Raw genomic sequence first — 18,483 nt, forward strand, 5'->3', positions numbered from 1 at the left:
AAGTTGTAGATAGACACAATACCTTTATTTATTTTTATGCGGTGCTGAGGATCAAACCCAGTGCCTCACATGTGCTAAGCAAGTGCTCCACCACTGAGCTATGCCCCCAACCCCACAGCAGGCATTTTAGATGAGTCTACTACATAGGACTCTCGATGACTCTAGAGAAGTCTAATAGTGTGTGCAGGAAGAGAAGAAGAGAGTGGGTCTCACTCAGGTACTGAAGGTCCATGTCTAGCCTTGGGTAATCCATCTTTATTCTCTACCTTCCTTCCTCCAACCGCAGTCCTCTAGAGTCTTCTCTCTTGCATTGTGTGTGTGATGGCACAGGTTGGGGGGTGCATACTCACTGATGGTGAACTGCAAAGCAGAGGTGTTCTCTTCAAATTCTCCCACCCCATCAAGATATTGGATATTCCCTACTTCTGTTGTGCTCCAGATTCCTACTTCTCTGTCTGTATGCCACCTTCTCAACCTCACTTTCCCTTCTGTGAACTTTCAGCACATTTACTTTTTCTTATCCTCTCTATCACATTTGCTTTTCTATTAGTTATGTCTGGAATAATTCCAAAACATTCCTACTCACCATCTCCATTCTCTGGATGTTATTTATACTTGTCATTTCAACAAGCCAGGCCAAATTACAACATTCTGTCATAATGTTTCGACCAGGCTGAGTTTCTTCCTGTACTTTGAACTAGCTGGTATGTCGGTGAAATGAACAGAAAAGAGGAATAAGAGTAGCTAGCATTTATAGAATATTTACTACATGTCAGGCAATATTCTAAATGTTTTATATGTATTTCCTTAATTCTCACAACAACTTCAGTGCCCAGGAGATGACTACAAAATAGGTTTGGAAGAACTGTTAGCCTTCAGAGTATTACCTGTGACTGACCTCTGATATGCTCTGGAGGAACTTATTAACTATTCAGATGTCCATGAATAAAGTCAATGAGCTTGTATCCCAAAGGGGTGTTTGGTGGTCGTAATGCACCTGACTTAGGGAGTGGTTTAGAAACAGGATTAAATAGGACTATTGAGTTGGAGTAAAAGGGGGAAAAACACCTATGTTGATTATCAAATTTAAACCCTTTTTGGGCAAGGGCTACCTTGTTCATGTTTTTATTTGTTTAGCATGTTTGTTGTGCTGGGCTGTGCCAATATAAAATGAGTAAGACAGTGTGACTGGGGGGTTATCTTTAAATGAATAAAGATAGTGTAATAAGCTATGATATGTAATTATAGGAGGCACAGAAGTGTTTAGAGACAATTGGGGTGGAGGATAGCATCTCAGAGAATAAGCTATTTCAACCAAGTACCAAAGGACATGAAAGGGGTTACCAGGTAAAGAAGAGGAAAGGGTTAACCTGAAGATTTGTTATTTTACTGAAATTGTTATGGAAAGACATTACAGGATTCAGAGCCAGGGGAAGAGATTAGGAATTTTTTTCTGAAAAAAAAAAAAAATCCACATTTTGACATCAGTGCTGAGAATGGTTCGGAACAGGCTGAACAACCAATTAAGAGGTAGCTCATTCATTCATTTATTCTACAAATACTTTTTCAGTACTGGTATGTGCTGGTCACTCTTTTATGTACTAGAAATACATCATTAAACGTGATAGACCAAGTTCCTGCTTTCTGTGATCTGACACTGAAGTCATTCTAGTGTGTGGAGTGGAGCATGCCAGGTAACAGCTGTGAAATCAGTAATACAAGATGAGGGAATGAGGGAAGGGGAGGTTCTATTTTAAATGTGCTGGCCAGGAATTGCTTTCCAAATAGGTGAATCTGAGCAGAGATGTGCATGATGTGAGGGGGTGAGCTGTGTGGATCCCTTGGGACAGAGAACCAGGTGGATGGAGGGACCCAGGTGAGACCAGCATTGGGTGGGAGACCTGTGGTGAGAGCATGGCTGCCTCATTCTGGGAACAAGGAAGCTGGGAGCCTTCACAGGTGGAACAGTGTAGGAATGGAAGAGAATAGTAAGAGTCAAAGAAGCAGCCAAGAGCCACTTTTGTAAGATCATTTAGGTTGTGGCCATTCCTCACGGATGGCAAGAGCCGTGAAGTATTACATTCCAACTTCAATAATTAAAACTCAGTCTGTCTAGTGAGTGAGGAGTAGACTGGAGGTGGGAAACAACAGGATCAGCAACACCCATTTAGAGGTCTTGGCAATCACCCAGGGGGAGGAGCATGATGCAGTTGAAACTGGAGAGACCACAGCAGAGCAACTGGTAAAGGGTCAGAATCCGGAAATATTTCAATGGTAGATCTGAAAGTATTTGCTAAACTATATGTGGTATCAGAAAAGAGGCTTGTCAAGACTGACCCCATGGTTGGGACTGTAGCTCAGTGATAGAGTGCTTGCCTACCATTGCAAGGCTCTGGGTTTAGTCCCCAGCACTGCAAAACAAAGGAAGGCAGACAGACAGACTCTAGATTTTTAGCCTGAGCAATTGGAAAAAAGATTTGCAACTTGTTGAGACAGGATGGGAAGCCAGTTTGAGACATGTTAAATGTCCACTGTCTAATGGACTAATGGCTGAAAACAGATTGGGTAGTGGGATATGAATGGTTGGGGTAGTCTAGCTCTGCAAAGACAGAAGAGAGACCTCTGTTAGGCTAGTGGCAGCAGTTTGAAGAGAAGTAAGAACATCTAAAGGATGCTCAAAATAGTTAATGACTTAGGTGAAGGAGGAAAAAACTTGAGTAAGTGCTTGGTTTCTGGTATGGTCAGCTGGAAGGGTGTTGCTTTCCACTTAGTGAGAGAAGAGAGAGTGACTCCCAGCTAAATAGGGTCCTTTTGGTGGACTCTTTGTTATTACCTATAAGACTACTCTAGAAACTTAATGGCACTATACTATATTCTGCTTTAGGCCAAACTCTTGTTCCAAAAGAGTAGGGTCACAGAACCTTTTCCATAAAGCTCCAGAGGATAGTTTCAGCTTAGCCGACCTCACAATTCCTGTCTTACTCAGCTTTGCCTGAGTAACATGAAAACAGCCATGAAAAATACATAGACAACCGAATATGGTGGCACGTGCCTATAATCCCAGGGGCTGGGGAGTATCTCGAGTTCAAAGCCAGCCTCAGCAACTTAGTGAGATCCTCTCTTTAAATAAAACATAAAAAGTGCTGGGGGTGTTGGGGATGTGGCTTAAGGGTTAAGTGCCCCTGGGTTCAATCCCCGATACAACAAAAAAACATGGACAATGGAGGTGATCGTGGTCCAGAGAAAGACTTCACTCTGGTCATCTCTGACTACCATAGTAAAATAATGTTAAGCAGTTTCTTTCTTTGTCAGGACATAGGATTTTTATGTAGTAAGAGGCAAGGGAGGGAAGAGAAACCATAATACTTTGCAACAGCTTACAAGCCAGGATCCTGGCTAAATATGCAGTCTTGAATGCTTTGGCAATTGAGCCCTGAGACAGACCAGCTGCAGCAAAGGTGCCAGGAGCAGGTCATTGCCAGAGAGGGGAATTCTGCTTTCCTCCATTATGCACTATACAGACAGATCCAGGGTAAATGCTCAACCACAGTGGAGAGGTGGCAAGTGGCCCCATCCTTTTTTTCCTCTGCTGGATTTCTCACCATCACAGGAATAATTTCAAGGAAATAATCAGTTAAATACTGAAAACATGCCATGTGTTTTACTACAAAAGAGGACATTTCTGTGCCTCTTGGGCATGTTCCTGAATAATTGTGGGTAAAAAGACATTTGCAAAACAAACCAAAAACCCTATATAGACTCTACACACACATATAAAGAAAAAGAAATTATCTCTGTAACTGTTTCCTCAGTTACAATTTTGGAAGAATGAATTTTCTTAAAGAGCCACCTCTTTAATTTACTGGCACTATCAATCAGCATTTCGTTTCCTAGAAGGGAATCCCTGGTAGTTAATGCACTGTGCAGTGGTAGGGATCTTCCCAAATGTAGATGTCTCCTTGTGGCATCTGTTCTAACTTGGGTTTATTTTCCGTTATGGCCTCAGAGAACAGTGTCTTTGATCCTGCTATCCTTTGTATTTTTGTTGCTTTTAACTCCATTATGCACTATACAGACAGATTCTCTTTGGACTTTGAAGTTTTTCTCATGTCCAGTATGTTGATCTTTGGATCCTCCAAAACTCATATTAAGAGCTTGCCACAAGAATTTTATTCCACATGTTTGCAGTTCAAAATTGCCTAACTTCACCAGCTGTGCACCAACCCCTCGTCTTCTTTTCTTCTTTGTCTCTAAGGTCTTCAAAAACAAGGAAAGTGTCCTTTTAAAATTACATCAAAATTTCATTATGCATGATTTTCATCCCACAGGATTTATTCCATTTTGTTCTACTATTTTCCATAGCCAGCATGTTTTTACAAGGCATATTAAGCTATCATCATCAACATTTTGGATCTTAATTTTCTAGACAAAAAGTAAAACTTTATAGCATATCTTTTTATGCTAAATTTATTCCATTCCAAATTAGCATGCTTAAGATTTAATGGAAATAGCACTGGACTTGCAATCAAAATGTATGGATTTAAATCTGAGCTCCTTTACTTGATAGTTGTAGGATATTGTCTCTAAACCACACTGCATGCCACACTCTTCTGAAAAAGAGGCATCAAGATGTCAGATCACATGGTAATTGTGAAGATGAAATGAGCCAACATTAAAAAATCTCCTTGTGCATTATTTGCCATATGGTAGGTGCTCAATAAATCAGTGTCAAAATCTACCCAATTCTAAGCAGGGGCTCTGAACTGAGGAATGAAAGGATATCATTTACAATGTGGGAATGAAAATTAGGATTAAGGGCATCCTTTTCAAAGTTGTAGGTCAAAGGCCCTCAAAGTTGGGCCCCTAGACCTTGTAATATCAGCACCACCTAGGAACTTGTTAGAAATGCAAAACTTTTGGCTCTATCCCTGATATACTGAATTAGAAACTGGGTGGATCCAGCAATCCATGTTTTTACTAAGCCCTCCAGATGATTTCTAATGTTCGCTGGCCAGTCTGAAATAATACTGCTATGATGCTGCTTATTATGGAACAATTCTTTACAAATGGTCTTATTCAGTCCTTCTGTAAAAAGGAATGGGGAAAAAACATATTATTGAAAACAATGAACTAGGAGAACTTGAAATTTTCAGGAAGAATTTAAAGTAATGAAAGATGAATGATACAAAATATTCTCTTCTCCAGAAAAGACTTCTATTTAATTAAAAAAATATATGACTTTAAGTATAACATCTAGATTGTATCTTGAATGTGGAACTTAATGAAGACCTCGCAAATAAAAACAAACAGAAGGTTTTATTCAGAGTATGCTACAGCAAGAGGGTCAGTTATCACCCTTTGCCAAAGCCTGAAAGATAAGCAGGGAAGCAGAAAATCAGTTTAGTGAAAAAAGCCTTCAGGTGCGCCTATCAGTGGTTGCTGGTGGGCGAGAGCAGTACAGTAACAAGAAGTGGGGCGTCTTATATAATTGGATTTGGAGCCTACTTGTCTTTCTGTGGTTTTTCTTCTGTTGAAAGTAAGTGGGAGGAGAAAAAATAGAGAAGCCTATAGTCATAGAACAAGTCTTAGCCATTCTGGACCGTTTGTAGCAGAGATTGTCAGAATGTGTTTGTTGCACATGGCCTGGCCATTGTCCATTGTATGTTCAAGTCTCTCAAAACACCTGGGGTGGAGGGGAGAGTAGAGAAATTGACTTTAAAATGTTACCATTACATTGCTGCTTGTGCTGTTGGTTATAGGGGAAATAATTAGCACATTCATTGACTGTACTATTTCTACATTAATTAAAAATGTATTTTTTATTTTATTTTTATGGGTGCATTAATATACATATAGTGGGATTCCTTGTGATACATTTATACATAAACATAGTGTAATATGGTCCTTTCATTTGCCAATACCTCTGCTATCCCTCTCCTCCTCCCTATCTTTTTTCAACTGTTAGCTCTACTATTTTCATTAGATTCTCTATTTATTCCTTTTCCCCCCTCTATCTTCCACATATGAGAGAAAGCATATCACCCTTGGCTCTCTGAATCTGGATTATTTCACTTAGCATGATGCTCTCTGTTTCCATTCATTTTTCTGCAAACAACATAATTTTGTTCTTTATGACTGAGCAAAACCCTTTGCTTATATATACTACATTTTCTTTATTCATTTATCTGTTGTTCCATAACCTGTTTATTGTGAATTGTGCTGGTGTAAACATGGGTATGCATGTATAACTATAGTATGCTGACTTTAATTCTTTTGGATAAACACCAAGGAGTGTAATAGCTGGGTCATATTAGTGATTACATTCCTAGTTTTTTGAAGAACTTCCATACTTACCTTCACATTAGTTGTGCTAATTTACAGTTCCACCAACACCGTATAAGTGTTCCTTTTTCTCCACATCCTCTTGAACATTTATTATTATTTGTGTTTTTGATGATTGCCATTTAATTAAGATGAAATCTCAATATAGTTCTGATTTGCATTTCCCTGATAAAGATGTTGAACAATTTTTAATTTGTTGGCCATTTGTATTTTCTCTTTTGAGAAATGTCTGTTTGGCTCACTGGCCCATTTATCCATTGACCTATTGATAAAAATATATTTAAAAATTAATTTAGATAAACATAAGGACTGGGGATGTAGTTCAGTGGTAGAGCACTTGCCTAGCATGTGTGATGCCCTGGGTTCAATCCACAGTATTACCAAAGAGCATTACTATAATAATAATCTTTGTAAGAAATATTACTAATGCAAATAGCATGAGTTGAACTCCCCTGCATGTACTCCGACAGTCATGAATTTTGTTCATGGCAAGTAATGAAGAAAGAACATGCACAACATAATTAGTTGTAAAAATGGTGAATACTATCAAACCGAAAATGGCTTGTAAAACTGTCAAGAAACTTTTAAAAAGATGTTCATCTCAAAAGGTCAGAGAAAGAATTCCAATTAGTTTTCTAATGTAAGTGCTCTAAGAAAGGGAACTGAGAGCCTACAGGAAAAAGCTTGTCTGAAGTTTAGTCCAGCTGAACTGAATGTTGGGACCATCTTGGTCAATACCCAATCATGTCATTGTAGAAAAACCCAGCACCTTACATTTAAGATTAATAAAATTCTTCCCCTTAGAAAAAAAGTAATTTAATTTTAAACATATTATCTCTCTTAAGTCAGAATGTCTTTGCATTCTTTGTTCTGACTGTTGATTGGTAAGAGAATGATACATGCCCCTCCCCTAATTTGCATGCAGTGTGATGCAGGAACCAGCAGAACCAGCATTACTATCTAGGGCTGGATAGAAATACAGAATCTCAGACCTCACCCCAGACCTAAATAATCAGAATCTCCATTTTAATAAGATCCCTGGTAGATTTATATAAACATGAAAGTGTGAAGCACCGATAAAGCTGCATTGACTTCCTTAACTGCCCTCACGCATTGTCTGTGTCTTTCTATAGAATGAGCTCCGTGAGACAAGGACTTTGTCCATTTCCAGCATGGTGCCTGGCAGGTGGTTGGCACTCAACATGTATTTGACAAGTGAAAGATTTAATCTAATTTTCTCAATTAAACCAAAAAGAAACAGGCTCAGGGAAGTATTTTGAAGTCACACGGCTTATTGTTAACAAATTCAGTGCAAACCAAACAAAAGCATCTCCTTGCCTGTGAAAAGTGTGTGTGTGTGTGTGTAACACAGCATAACCTATAACTTCCTTTGCCATGGCATCTGTATGGGCTTCTGGTATTGATAACAATTAATTATTTTTATTATACTTTGTCATTTGCAATCTAGGTTTACATACACTAACCTATATGGAATCTTGCCCAGAAATAGTGTCTCCAAATTTTCTTTCATTTAGAACAGAGAAAATGGCAAGCATAGCCAGCAAGTTTGTTGATTTTATTTATTAATGGATTGAAAGATCACTGTAAAAGCTAAAAGAAAGAAGAGAAAGTATAATTTTTTATAAGATTACCTGTCAAAGAACCAATTTAGTGTAGAGGACAATTCTCTGGCCAGATGAGAATGATCTGGTCATAGTCCACAGTATTCTGAAGGGCATCAGAGCTAACCCAGGAGTCAAACATGAATTTTACAGAAGTGATTCCCAATTTATTTTAATTATTTTTACTGGATTCACATTTAGTTCAATGGACAGTTCTGCCTAATTAAAAAATTGCTTTCTATGTTTAAATTTTGCTTGTCACTCACAACTTAAAGTTTAGCTATTTCTGGCTCCTAATTGGCCTGTCACAAATGAACCATACCTTGAACTTGGCACCCTCTGACCCTGACATCCACTTGATATGAAATATATATTCTCTGGAGCCAGACATGTTCATCACAAACATTCTGAATCTTTCCTTCCATAAGAGAAAAGACAGCAGGGGGGAAATGTTTTTAGTAGTGAGGCTGTGCTCGATGGAGCATCCATGTTTAAAGTATATGTTTAGATCATCAGTTATAGACAAGAAAGGGACCTAAAACAACCCAGCCCAGCCTGCCCCCAATATAGGAGCCCCATACAGTAGTGTCTGGGTGTCTAGTTATCCATGTATTCTTTTCTAATGTAATAAAGTATAAAAAGCATGAAATTTACCATTAATTTATAAAACAAGCATGTTTAAGTGTGTACTTCAACGATAGCAAGTACATCCATAATGATGTGAAAGTGTTGTTGTTACTAGTGCCTATTTCCAGCATTTTCCATCCTCCCAAACAGAAACTCTATGCCTATTAAGTAATATTTCCTGATTCCCCTACAACCCTGTATCCTGAGATTCCACCTCTTTCCCTCTAAGAATTTGCCTATTCTGGAATGCCCATAGATAGTTGGCATCATATATTTATCCTTTTGAACCTTGTGTATTTCACCTAGCAAAATGTTTTCTGGGTACATCATCCTGCAGTGTGTATCAGACCTCTTGTTCCTTTTTATGACAAGATAATATTCCATAGTATGTATATACCACATTCCGTTATTTATTTATCTTTCCATCTTTGGGCTCTTGTGACTGATCCTGCTACGAACATTGATATGTAAGTGTTCCTTTGAACCTCTGCTCTCAAATATTTGATATATATATACCTAGGATTGAATTGCTGAATTTTATGGCCATTCTATTTTTTACCTTTTGAGAAACCACAAAACTCCTTCCAAAGTGACTGTACCCATCAGCAATGTACATGGGCTCTAGATTTCCTATATTCATGCCAATTTTGTTATTTTTTTGTATTTATTTGTTTGTTTATTTACTTATTTAATGGCCATTCTCTTGTGCATGAAGTTGTATCTCAAAAGGTCCAGATGTTCTTAAATACTTTCTGTGCCAGGGAGCTTCGTATAATAACAGGAAGCCATTGCAGATCATTTCTAGTTGCTAGGTGATTCTTTTTATTCACCATGAAATCTGTCCTCCATCTACTAGTAGTGCTCAGCCTTGGTTGCACATCAGAATCACTGGGAGCTTAAAGAAAAAATCCAATATTCGGGCTGCAAACCACGCCAGTTAAATCAGTGTCTTTAGAGTGAGGCCCAGCATCAGCATTTAAAACATCTCCTCCGGTGATTTCTGCATGGAGCTAGGGTTGGAAACCTCTGCTTAAGGCCCACTCACTGATCCAACCTAATCACACATCTGGTGCCTCATAAGCTGTGACATCTTACCACTGAGCCCCCTCTGACAACCCCTATGCAATAGCCAGCGCTCACAGACAGACAGTCCTGACCTCCTCACCCTTTCATATTTTCCCCTCGAGTGCATTGACCAGCTGACACTTAACATATTTTCATGTATATCTGTTTATCATCTGCCTTCTGCTTTGCTTCTTGCTGTTTCCCTGGGACATACATTGCCCAACATGACACAGGTGCTCAAAAACAATGTTGAATGAGTGAGTCTGTAAATCTACATTTTTTTTTTTTTTTCAAATGACAGACATGCAGGTAGTTAAAAAACAGCTTTATCTTATCCCTGGGACTTTTCTTTACTAGGTAAAAATCTCCCATATACTTTCAACCAATTTCCAAAGATGTTTAGAACAAACATCACCATTATGAATATAATCTATGACTTTCACTCAATCAGCATATATTAGAACATATGCTGGTATGCTACCGGCACCATAGACTAGATATGGCACCAGGCATTGGAATAGTGAAAAAGATAACTGAAGTCTGGGTTGGGGTGTGGCTCAGTGGTAGCCCCCTTCTCTAGCATGCACAAGACCCTGCACTCAGTCCCCAGCACCAAAAATTAAAGTAACCGAAGTCAATAAGTGAGGGTGATAAACAGAAATAATCAGTAAAAGAAGTCATTTCAATAACAATAAATGATATGAAGAAAATGAAAACGTTTGTTGGTGGTAGCACATTAAATGTGAGTTGAATTTGATATGAGAACTGAATGACAAGGAGCAGTCAGTCAATTAAGAACTTGAGAATAAAAGATACATCGAATATGGAGCCATGGTGGGGGGCAAGTTTTTAGAGGGGCTCTGAGTCAGAGCCTATAAGCAGCACAAGGAAAAGAACCACCATCACCTCCTTTGTTAGATACTTTACCTTAATTGATTTGGCCTAAAATCAAATAAGTTTTTGATGACCACATCACCCTACTGATGTCTTTTTCCACATTTAATTAAGTCTTCCCTGTCTAATATCTGAATTGTTGATAGTTGGAACTTAAATGCAGAAGGGTGATTTAGGTGAGCATACCTTTACTTTTCATCTGTCCCCCAGCCTTCAATATTTAAATTAATCAATCTATAGAAACACTTCTCAACAAAGTGGAGGAAATTTTCCATTCTCCAACCACAGTAAGTCTGGTTTTCTTACTCCATTTGGAACTTTGTTTTCTGTGCCTGCCTAATAGAAGAAGTTTGGCTAACGCCAAAGCCAGCACTTGACAGGCTGCTGCCATTGAGGGTAGGTGCCTATCTTGATTTATCAGTCAAAGGAGTTCAGTAAGAACAGATAATCCTTCATTCCTAGACTCTGTGTTTCCAGTGGTGGGCTCACAGGACAAGCAGCCTCCCCCAGCCTCTAACGTGTCCTACAGCTCAGGTCCCCTAGGCTCCCCACATTTCCCAGATGTGGGGTTTGGGTTCAGGAGTTTTAAGATCCTTTGAGGCTTCATTGAAAAAAACATTTTGTTAACACTATTAAAATAAAACTTTTTCCTGTAACTTTGGAAAAACCTGCAGATATTATACTTTCATTGATAAGGGTCACTTCTTCAAGTTAACAAAGCAAAATTCTGACTTACACTGGGAAGGTAAAATTTGTAGAATTAAATCAGATGCTGAAATTGACACGAAAAACTTTGAACTGTGAAAAGGTGACATCTGCGAGGCACCACAAGAAGTGCAGCTGAAGATAATAGCAGAAGCCTCTGAGCTCACTGGTTGGCTACTGTCTCTCCTCTGAACCACAAAGAATCTGATCTTCTCTCCCTGGGGCAGCCCTCCTGTAAACAGCAGCTTCTGCATGGTCTGGACTGGGGTACTGAAAACAGAGTGGCCCTTGTATGCATTCAAGCCCTGGTTCCAATTATGGTCCTAGATTCATCCAGCACCATCTTTCCTTCATCCAATAAAAGTGAATGACACATTGACCATACAGCCATGAATACAACAGCTATATATGGTTGGATTAGGCATGCAAAACAGTAATCTTCCAAATTCATTTCTGAGTACATGCTGAGGTGTAAAGTCTGAAGGAAAACCATGACGTATCTGATGGACGATAACTTTGCAACCTTGGGCTAATGAGTTCACTTCTCTGACCTCGTCCTCTCATTATATAGAAGTTAGCCAGGATGGCATGTCAACCGATGGGTTCAGACCTTGGCATATATTAAGTGCATGATATATGTGTACTGCAGCTGCTTCCTGAAGGTCAATAAGAAAAAAGATGAGTTTTCTTTCCTGTGTCTCTGAGTCCCCTGCAATTCTTTGTGTTTTTGTGTACCTGTGTCTTCCAGTTCCAAGGAGGGCTTCAGTTCACTGGAGAAGGTCCTGCTGCTCACGTTTCTCTCAGCAGTCATCCTGATGGCCATCCTGGGCAACCTGCTGGTGATGGTGGCTGTGTGCAGGGACAGGCAGCTCCGGTGAGCCATTCCAGAGGACCTCCTGGGGATGGAGTTCTGGGTTCTCCCTGGAGAGCTGGATCTGAACATTTCCATTGTAATTATGAAGGAAAACATTCATGGGAATCGTTTCTAAAAAACAGAGACGGGAAGAAGGGATCACACACAATCCTGCAACTCTAACGTCCCCAATATAAGCACTTTGGTGCTCCATCCTGTTCCCCTGTCATATTTTTTAGTAGTTGTGATCACTATATATACAATTGCGGAGTGCACATTGAATCTAAGCTCCTGACTTTGCCAAAGATTCACGAAGAGGTGACTGACTAGCGACAGATTTAGCTTTAAACTTGGGGCTTCTTATCTTTGTAGTTCATCATTCCATCCCTGCCTATAATTAGAATCATCTGAAATGTTTTTTAAAAAGCTACTGCGTGGCGTCATTATGTCCCATGCCATATTTGGCCATACGTATATGAAAAAAAAAATTAATTATTTAAATCCAAATTGAACTGGGAGTTTATCTGGAAATCTTTGGGGGAGGGAGATGATCAGAAACCAAAATTTGAGAACTAATGTATTTAGGGTGAAACCAGGAGCATCAAACTTTATTGTGTGCAGCCTGGATTCAGAGCAGCTGGGTCACCAAAAGGTATACATGTCACAGTTCCTCTCTGAGCAAGCCCTTCACTAATCCAATGAGAATGCAAATAAGTGTGAACGCACAATCCCGACCGGTGGTACACATGTGAGGCACACAGGAGTCAATCAGTCTCAGAGGAAAATGGTGGGATGTGCTGTTAGTGAGGGAACACCTTGGGAGGGTCCCTGAGAAGGCCCAGCTCAGGGCTGAAGTGAGGATGAGACGCAACTGGGCCAGTAGATGGAGAGAGGGCACCCGTGTGAGGACCCTGGGAAGGGAGGATGCACAGGGCCTCTCACATCAGACCAGAATGGCCCGAAAGGAGAGGAAAGAAGGGCCTTTGATGCAAGATGGGTCTGAAGAAGTCAGAGAGGCCAGATCACTCAGGATCTTCTCAGCCATGTTACAGAAGAGCAGACGGAATTTCACAGAATATATTATTAAATATGTGATTTCTTTCCTTTTCCTCCCTCCCTTCTCTCTCTCTCTCTTCCCATCACCCCCCCCATTCCCTTTTCCCCTGCTGTCTTTCTTGCTCCTTCTTCTTTCATCCCTCTCTCTGATGTCTGTCTTATACTTTTTCACTCACAGGAAAATAAAAACCAATTATTTCATCGTATCTCTTGCCTTTGCGGATCTGCTGGTTTCAGTACTGGTGATGCCCTTTGGTGCCATTGAGCTGGTTCAAGACATCTGGATTTACGGAGAGATGTTTTGCCTTGTGCGGACATCCCTAGACGTCCTACTAACAACAGCATCAATTTTTCACCTGTGCTGCATTTCCCTGGATAGGTAAGGAGAGAGCAGTGTGTCTGTGGAGCTCAGTGCTAGAGGAAGTGACCTGGTGCATACTGGGCCATGTCTTTTTTTCTTCTCTAATTTATTGCAAGAAATGAATCTCAGAAAGGCAAATTTGGTAATTCAGTTATTCATTCAACTTACCCCATTTTAGACATATGATTTCTAATCTAGAGATTAAAAAGATCTAGAACCTGCTGCAGGGCACTTACAGTCTAGATAGTGATAAGTACCAGCAATCAAGTTTGTCTTACAGCTTTAATTTCTGTACTGATGGCATGAACAAAATTCTAAGGGAGCGATTGATAAAAATTAACCTTATTAAGGTCACCTTTAAGGAGCTTGGAGTAGGGTTTTGCCTTAGGTATGCATGTAAAAATGTGATTGGAGTTTCTTCCTGGACTCAGTATCGTGAGCATGTGCTTGCTTATCCCCAGTGTGGCCACTTCATACAGCCACAAGTTCAAAGAAAAGAGGATTGCCCATTTTCCCTATCAGAGGAGTCTGATGGAGCTAATCATTATTATGTGCCCAAGGGTTTGGTAACATTGATTCAAGGAGGCATTTCCCTGATAAATGAAAAAAATTACTCAGGGTCATCTACCCCTGCTGGAAGGTTATACTGTATATTATGTAGCATGCAGTGTATTATATAATGTCTAATCAAAATAAAAGAAAAAAGGAAAAAATAATGAATGCATCTGCCTGATGAGCATCTGGGACAGTTCTGAATGATAGTGCCTTATGTTTAAACTTGACTTTTCCCTGAAACGTATCTATATAATAATATCTAGACATATGCATGTGATTTGGAGATTCTTTACCAGAAAGCTAAATATGATAATAAAACTTCCAATAATTACTTGTTTTGGGGAACCAGGTCTAAAATTTCATTTGTTGTACAGTTTTGTTCTTTTTGTTCAAATTCGACTTGAGGAGTTTTAATGATTTGCATCTCTGCTTCATTTGTTGGAGATGTATGTTTATCGCTTGTATCGGCACTTTCTGTATTCCAATTCCTACTTATTTTATTGAATAATAAAGGCAGAATGAAATTTGAAAGTCAGATTATTTCAGGAACATATGCTTCTATCAGTATAGTCATAGCTCAGGGTTTAGTTCCCAAAAGAAAGTGTGGGGTGCAGATTACATTCATTCCCACATACCCTCGTCTTCCCTGTCTTGGGATAGATCACTGTTTCTTTAATTGATGACTAGGAAAATTTGTTGACTGAAATTAGAGATTGTGGAATATCTAAAACATTTACCTTTAAACAGTAAAATAACCTTTCCAGAGAACTACTTACACTGAGAGGGGGTGTTGTTAGGGAGAGAACAGCAGATTTATCTGGTCTCAGGACATATGCTCATTGATTGGAATGGCAAGCATAATGGTCGGCTCTGTTTAAATTGCTCTCTCTTTTCTTCTGACAAGAACAGAGTTGAAGGTGCCTAAGTTACATGCTTGTATGATGAAACTACAATGGTAAAACCCAACTGACACATCCATCACTTGTCAGTTTGACAAGTGTTTTTGTTTACAACAGTTCAACTTTAGACAGTGAAAGATTTTTTAAAAGTAGTTGACATACACCATATGGAAGTTTATAATATAGGAAATAAAATGTAAGAAGTAGAAAATACACGGATATCTTCACGAGTAACCTGCATGTATGATTGTTGCTGAAATGAACAATTAGACCAAAAGGATTATAACAATTTAGAGAAGGCAAGACTGGGGATATAGGATGGCTAGAGGTCACCTTGAGGTTTGGGCAAAAGCAAGGGTAAGAAAATGAACCATGGAGGAAGAAAAGAATGGGGAAGTGTGGGACCATCTGTCTGGTGCAGAGTGTTCACTCCAGCAGTTTTGAGGTCTGGAGGTTTCCCTGGGAAGGTGTGGTCTCAGAGTTCCAGGTTCATGCTAACCTTCTCTCCAAATCATGAAGCTTTCCCTGACTAAGCCCGAGTTGTCAAGAAGTTATAAGGATTGGTCATTAAAAAAACCATCCACTTTAGAACTGAAGAGATTAAAGTTCAAATCTTAGCTCTGCCAGTGTTTAACTCTGATAAAGGCAATAACTTAATAAGACTTTCTCAGTTTTCTTGTCTCTAAAAATGGGGAAAGGACCCATGGTGGGTAGGCAATTTGTTTAAGGCACAGTATTGGCCTACCTGGGCACAACACTCATGTTATGGATGTGTTAGTTTGAGTTTCTTATAACTGTTCATTTATTTCATGATCTTTCTTATCAAATTTGGATTTTCAGTGAATAGCTGTTCCAGCAAGTCCATCATCCTGGATATCTTGAAATAAGCAATTATTCTTAAAGTGGATTTTGTCTCCTACATTTTTTTTTTTTTATTTTTACAGATTGCATTTTGATTCATTGTACACAAATGGAGTACAATGTCCCCTACATTTTAATGACAAATCCTATTAATTTTCTCTCCTACATAGATCCTAGTTTATTTCTTCCCATCTCTATCATCCTGGTCCAAACTAATGTAATCTGTTGCTTAACTCTCTGAAGCATCCTTCTGATTGTTTTCTCCAAATAGATTTTATCCCTCTTTAATTCACTTGCCACTCACAAGATCAAATGCAACTCTGAGCCTTCTTCAGCTTTCTGAAAAACTTTCAGTGACTATTCATGACTTTGAAGTTCAAAACCATACTTCTTTGTCTATAGGATTTTTCCTGTCTACGTCCCCAGAATCCCTTCGTGCCCTTCACCAGCCTCATCTCTAGGTTCCAGCCACGGTGGTCTTCTTTTTTCCATTGCTCTGCACTTGGGTGCCTTGACTCCTTCCTCTGCCCAGAAAGCTCCTTTGCCCTCCTCTTTTGTAAAGTCTTTTGGATTTTAACTCAGTCCTATCTTCCTTGCAGAAGTCCTCTCTGACTTCAAATCCATTCTCCTTTGTAGAACTCGGTGCAATTGTAGTTAAAAACAATTCAAATATCTCCTTCCTGAGAGAGAGGAAGATCCAAGATATTAATAAGGGTAAGAAGATCCCTGCCCTCACAGAACTTGCATTTTAATGGTGACTGACAGAGCCAGTAATTATATAAATGTTTACTTAGATATTTGATAAATGCTATCAAACAAAGTGACCAGCACATTCTCTTTGTGAGCCCTGCTGCCAAAAATTCCATTTCTTTTTCGATAGTGGACCTTGAACACTTAAATACCGTAAGTAAGATGGGACCAGATGGCCCTGTTTTGTTATGCTTTTCTTTGGGAGCCTGGGAAACTTGTCATTTGTTTCCAGTGTTCCCTGTTCCAAGATTGATACTCTCATTGAGCTGGAGCAGTTGTTCTAAATATTGCAGGTCAGTGTTTTAACTTGGAAGAGTATGGTTTGGTCATCCAGCTCTTGCTGGGTGCCTCCTAGTCTGGCAACTGGGCAGGGCTTGGCTGTGGCAAAGTACACAAATCAAGTGTCTCAATGAGGCATGATGTCCTCACTAGCCTTGAGATTTCTGGCAAGATGTTCTGTCTTCTGGGATGACTGATGCAGGGAAGTGCTTTTTGACCAAGAACACTCACTTGAGTTTCTAATTCCCTCCATATGGGTCTCCATCAAAGCAGAATGCAGGACTGCTTCAATATTATTCAGTGCATTTCTCCAACTACAGTTCTCAGTCTATTGTCCTTCCTTGGCACATCCAGAATGGAATCCTGTTAATGAAAGTTTATCGCTACCCTAAAAATAATTTTCAAACCATAACTAAAATAAATGCTTCAACAGTATGGCTCATGAGAGGTCAAAAACTGCATTAAAAACTGTATAGTGTAGTTGATGCTTTGAAATTTAAAGTTCTGTAGTAAATGAAAAACAGCCAAGTAGCTATATTAGAACATTGTTTTTAAAAGGAAAATATAGCGAAACCATTAAAAACCATGAGAAATAGTGTGTGTGGAAAGATATCCTAGGTGTGATGTGAGAAAAAGCAACTGTCAAACAAAAATGTTTATCATAATTTCACTTTTATAAAATAAATATAGAGATGTATGTATTTAGGAGTGGTGATGGGTGAAGGGACTGAGGGTGGGAGGAGAGAGAGAGAGAGAGAGAGAGAGAGAGAGAGAGAGAGAGAGAGAGAGAGAGAGAGAGAGAGAAAGAAAGAGAGAGAGAGAGAGAGGAAGAACAGGAATGAACTTTCACCAAAGTATTAACAGCTAAAGTTACGAAGTGGCAGGAGGAGGGCGTGGAGCTGGCTACGTTGGATGGTCAGTGGCATTAAGGCAGATTCATTATTTTTACTAATTTTTGAGATACACCTTTAAAATTCAATTTTCCCTTTGTTTGACCTTAACGGTCCCACATGCAAGTACAACCAGTCTGAACTTTTGGCTACAAGTGTTCCAGGAGCATCACATTCCTCAATTCTTTGAGAATTTTATGACTTCAGTGCTGGGAGTCCCCTGTGAGGTCAGAGCAAAGCCAAGAGCACAGGATCTTACTGGCTGGTGTTTTCTCACAAAACACCTCCATTCTCCCTCTAAGGGAGCCCTTACCATCTCCTCTCAGCAGATCTTCCCCACATTGATTTTGGTTCACCCGTCCTAGTTAATGAACTGGCATTGGATCTATTCCATCTCTTTTCTAATAGTCAAAATTAAAAAAAAACCAAAAAACAAAAAACTTAACTCAATGACATTTGAGCATTGTAAAAACATGGTAAGTTTATAAGAACAACATAAAATGTCCCCAGTTCTCCCCGCTCACCTTCACAGCTATGTGCCCTGAGGAAACTACTGTTTAAGTCTTAGCCCCCTATAAACTACAGGCGTTTCATGTGCAATAAGCAGACTTGTCATGTAAGTATATTTTGAGTTTGTGTTTTAAGTAAGTCTTTAAAAAGGGCTTTCCCTTGGATATATGCAAATGAATTGTCTGAAGATAGTGTCCTTACCAATTTGCTTATT

General features: G+C 39.3%; 1 protein-coding gene across 6 annotated transcripts in view; it reads left to right on the top strand.

The window, feature by feature from the left end:
• HTR4 (5-hydroxytryptamine receptor 4) overlaps positions 1–18,483 on the top strand; it is a 171,558-nt gene that overhangs the window by 73,276 nt on the left and 79,799 nt on the right. For all 6 annotated transcript variants that reach the window (XM_079144790.1, XM_079144785.1, XM_079144788.1 and 3 more), the window contains exons 3-4: positions 12,004–12,129; positions 13,343–13,543. In XM_079144790.1, coding sequence (XP_079000916.1) covers positions 12,004–12,129; positions 13,343–13,543 — 327 coding nt within the window. The remainder of the gene's footprint in view (positions 1–12,003; positions 12,130–13,342; positions 13,544–18,483) is intronic.

This window comes from Sciurus vulgaris, assembly GCF_902686455.1.
Source record: "Sciurus vulgaris genome assembly, chromosome: 6".
Classification (NCBI taxonomy): domain Eukaryota; kingdom Metazoa; phylum Chordata; class Mammalia; order Rodentia; family Sciuridae; genus Sciurus; species Sciurus vulgaris.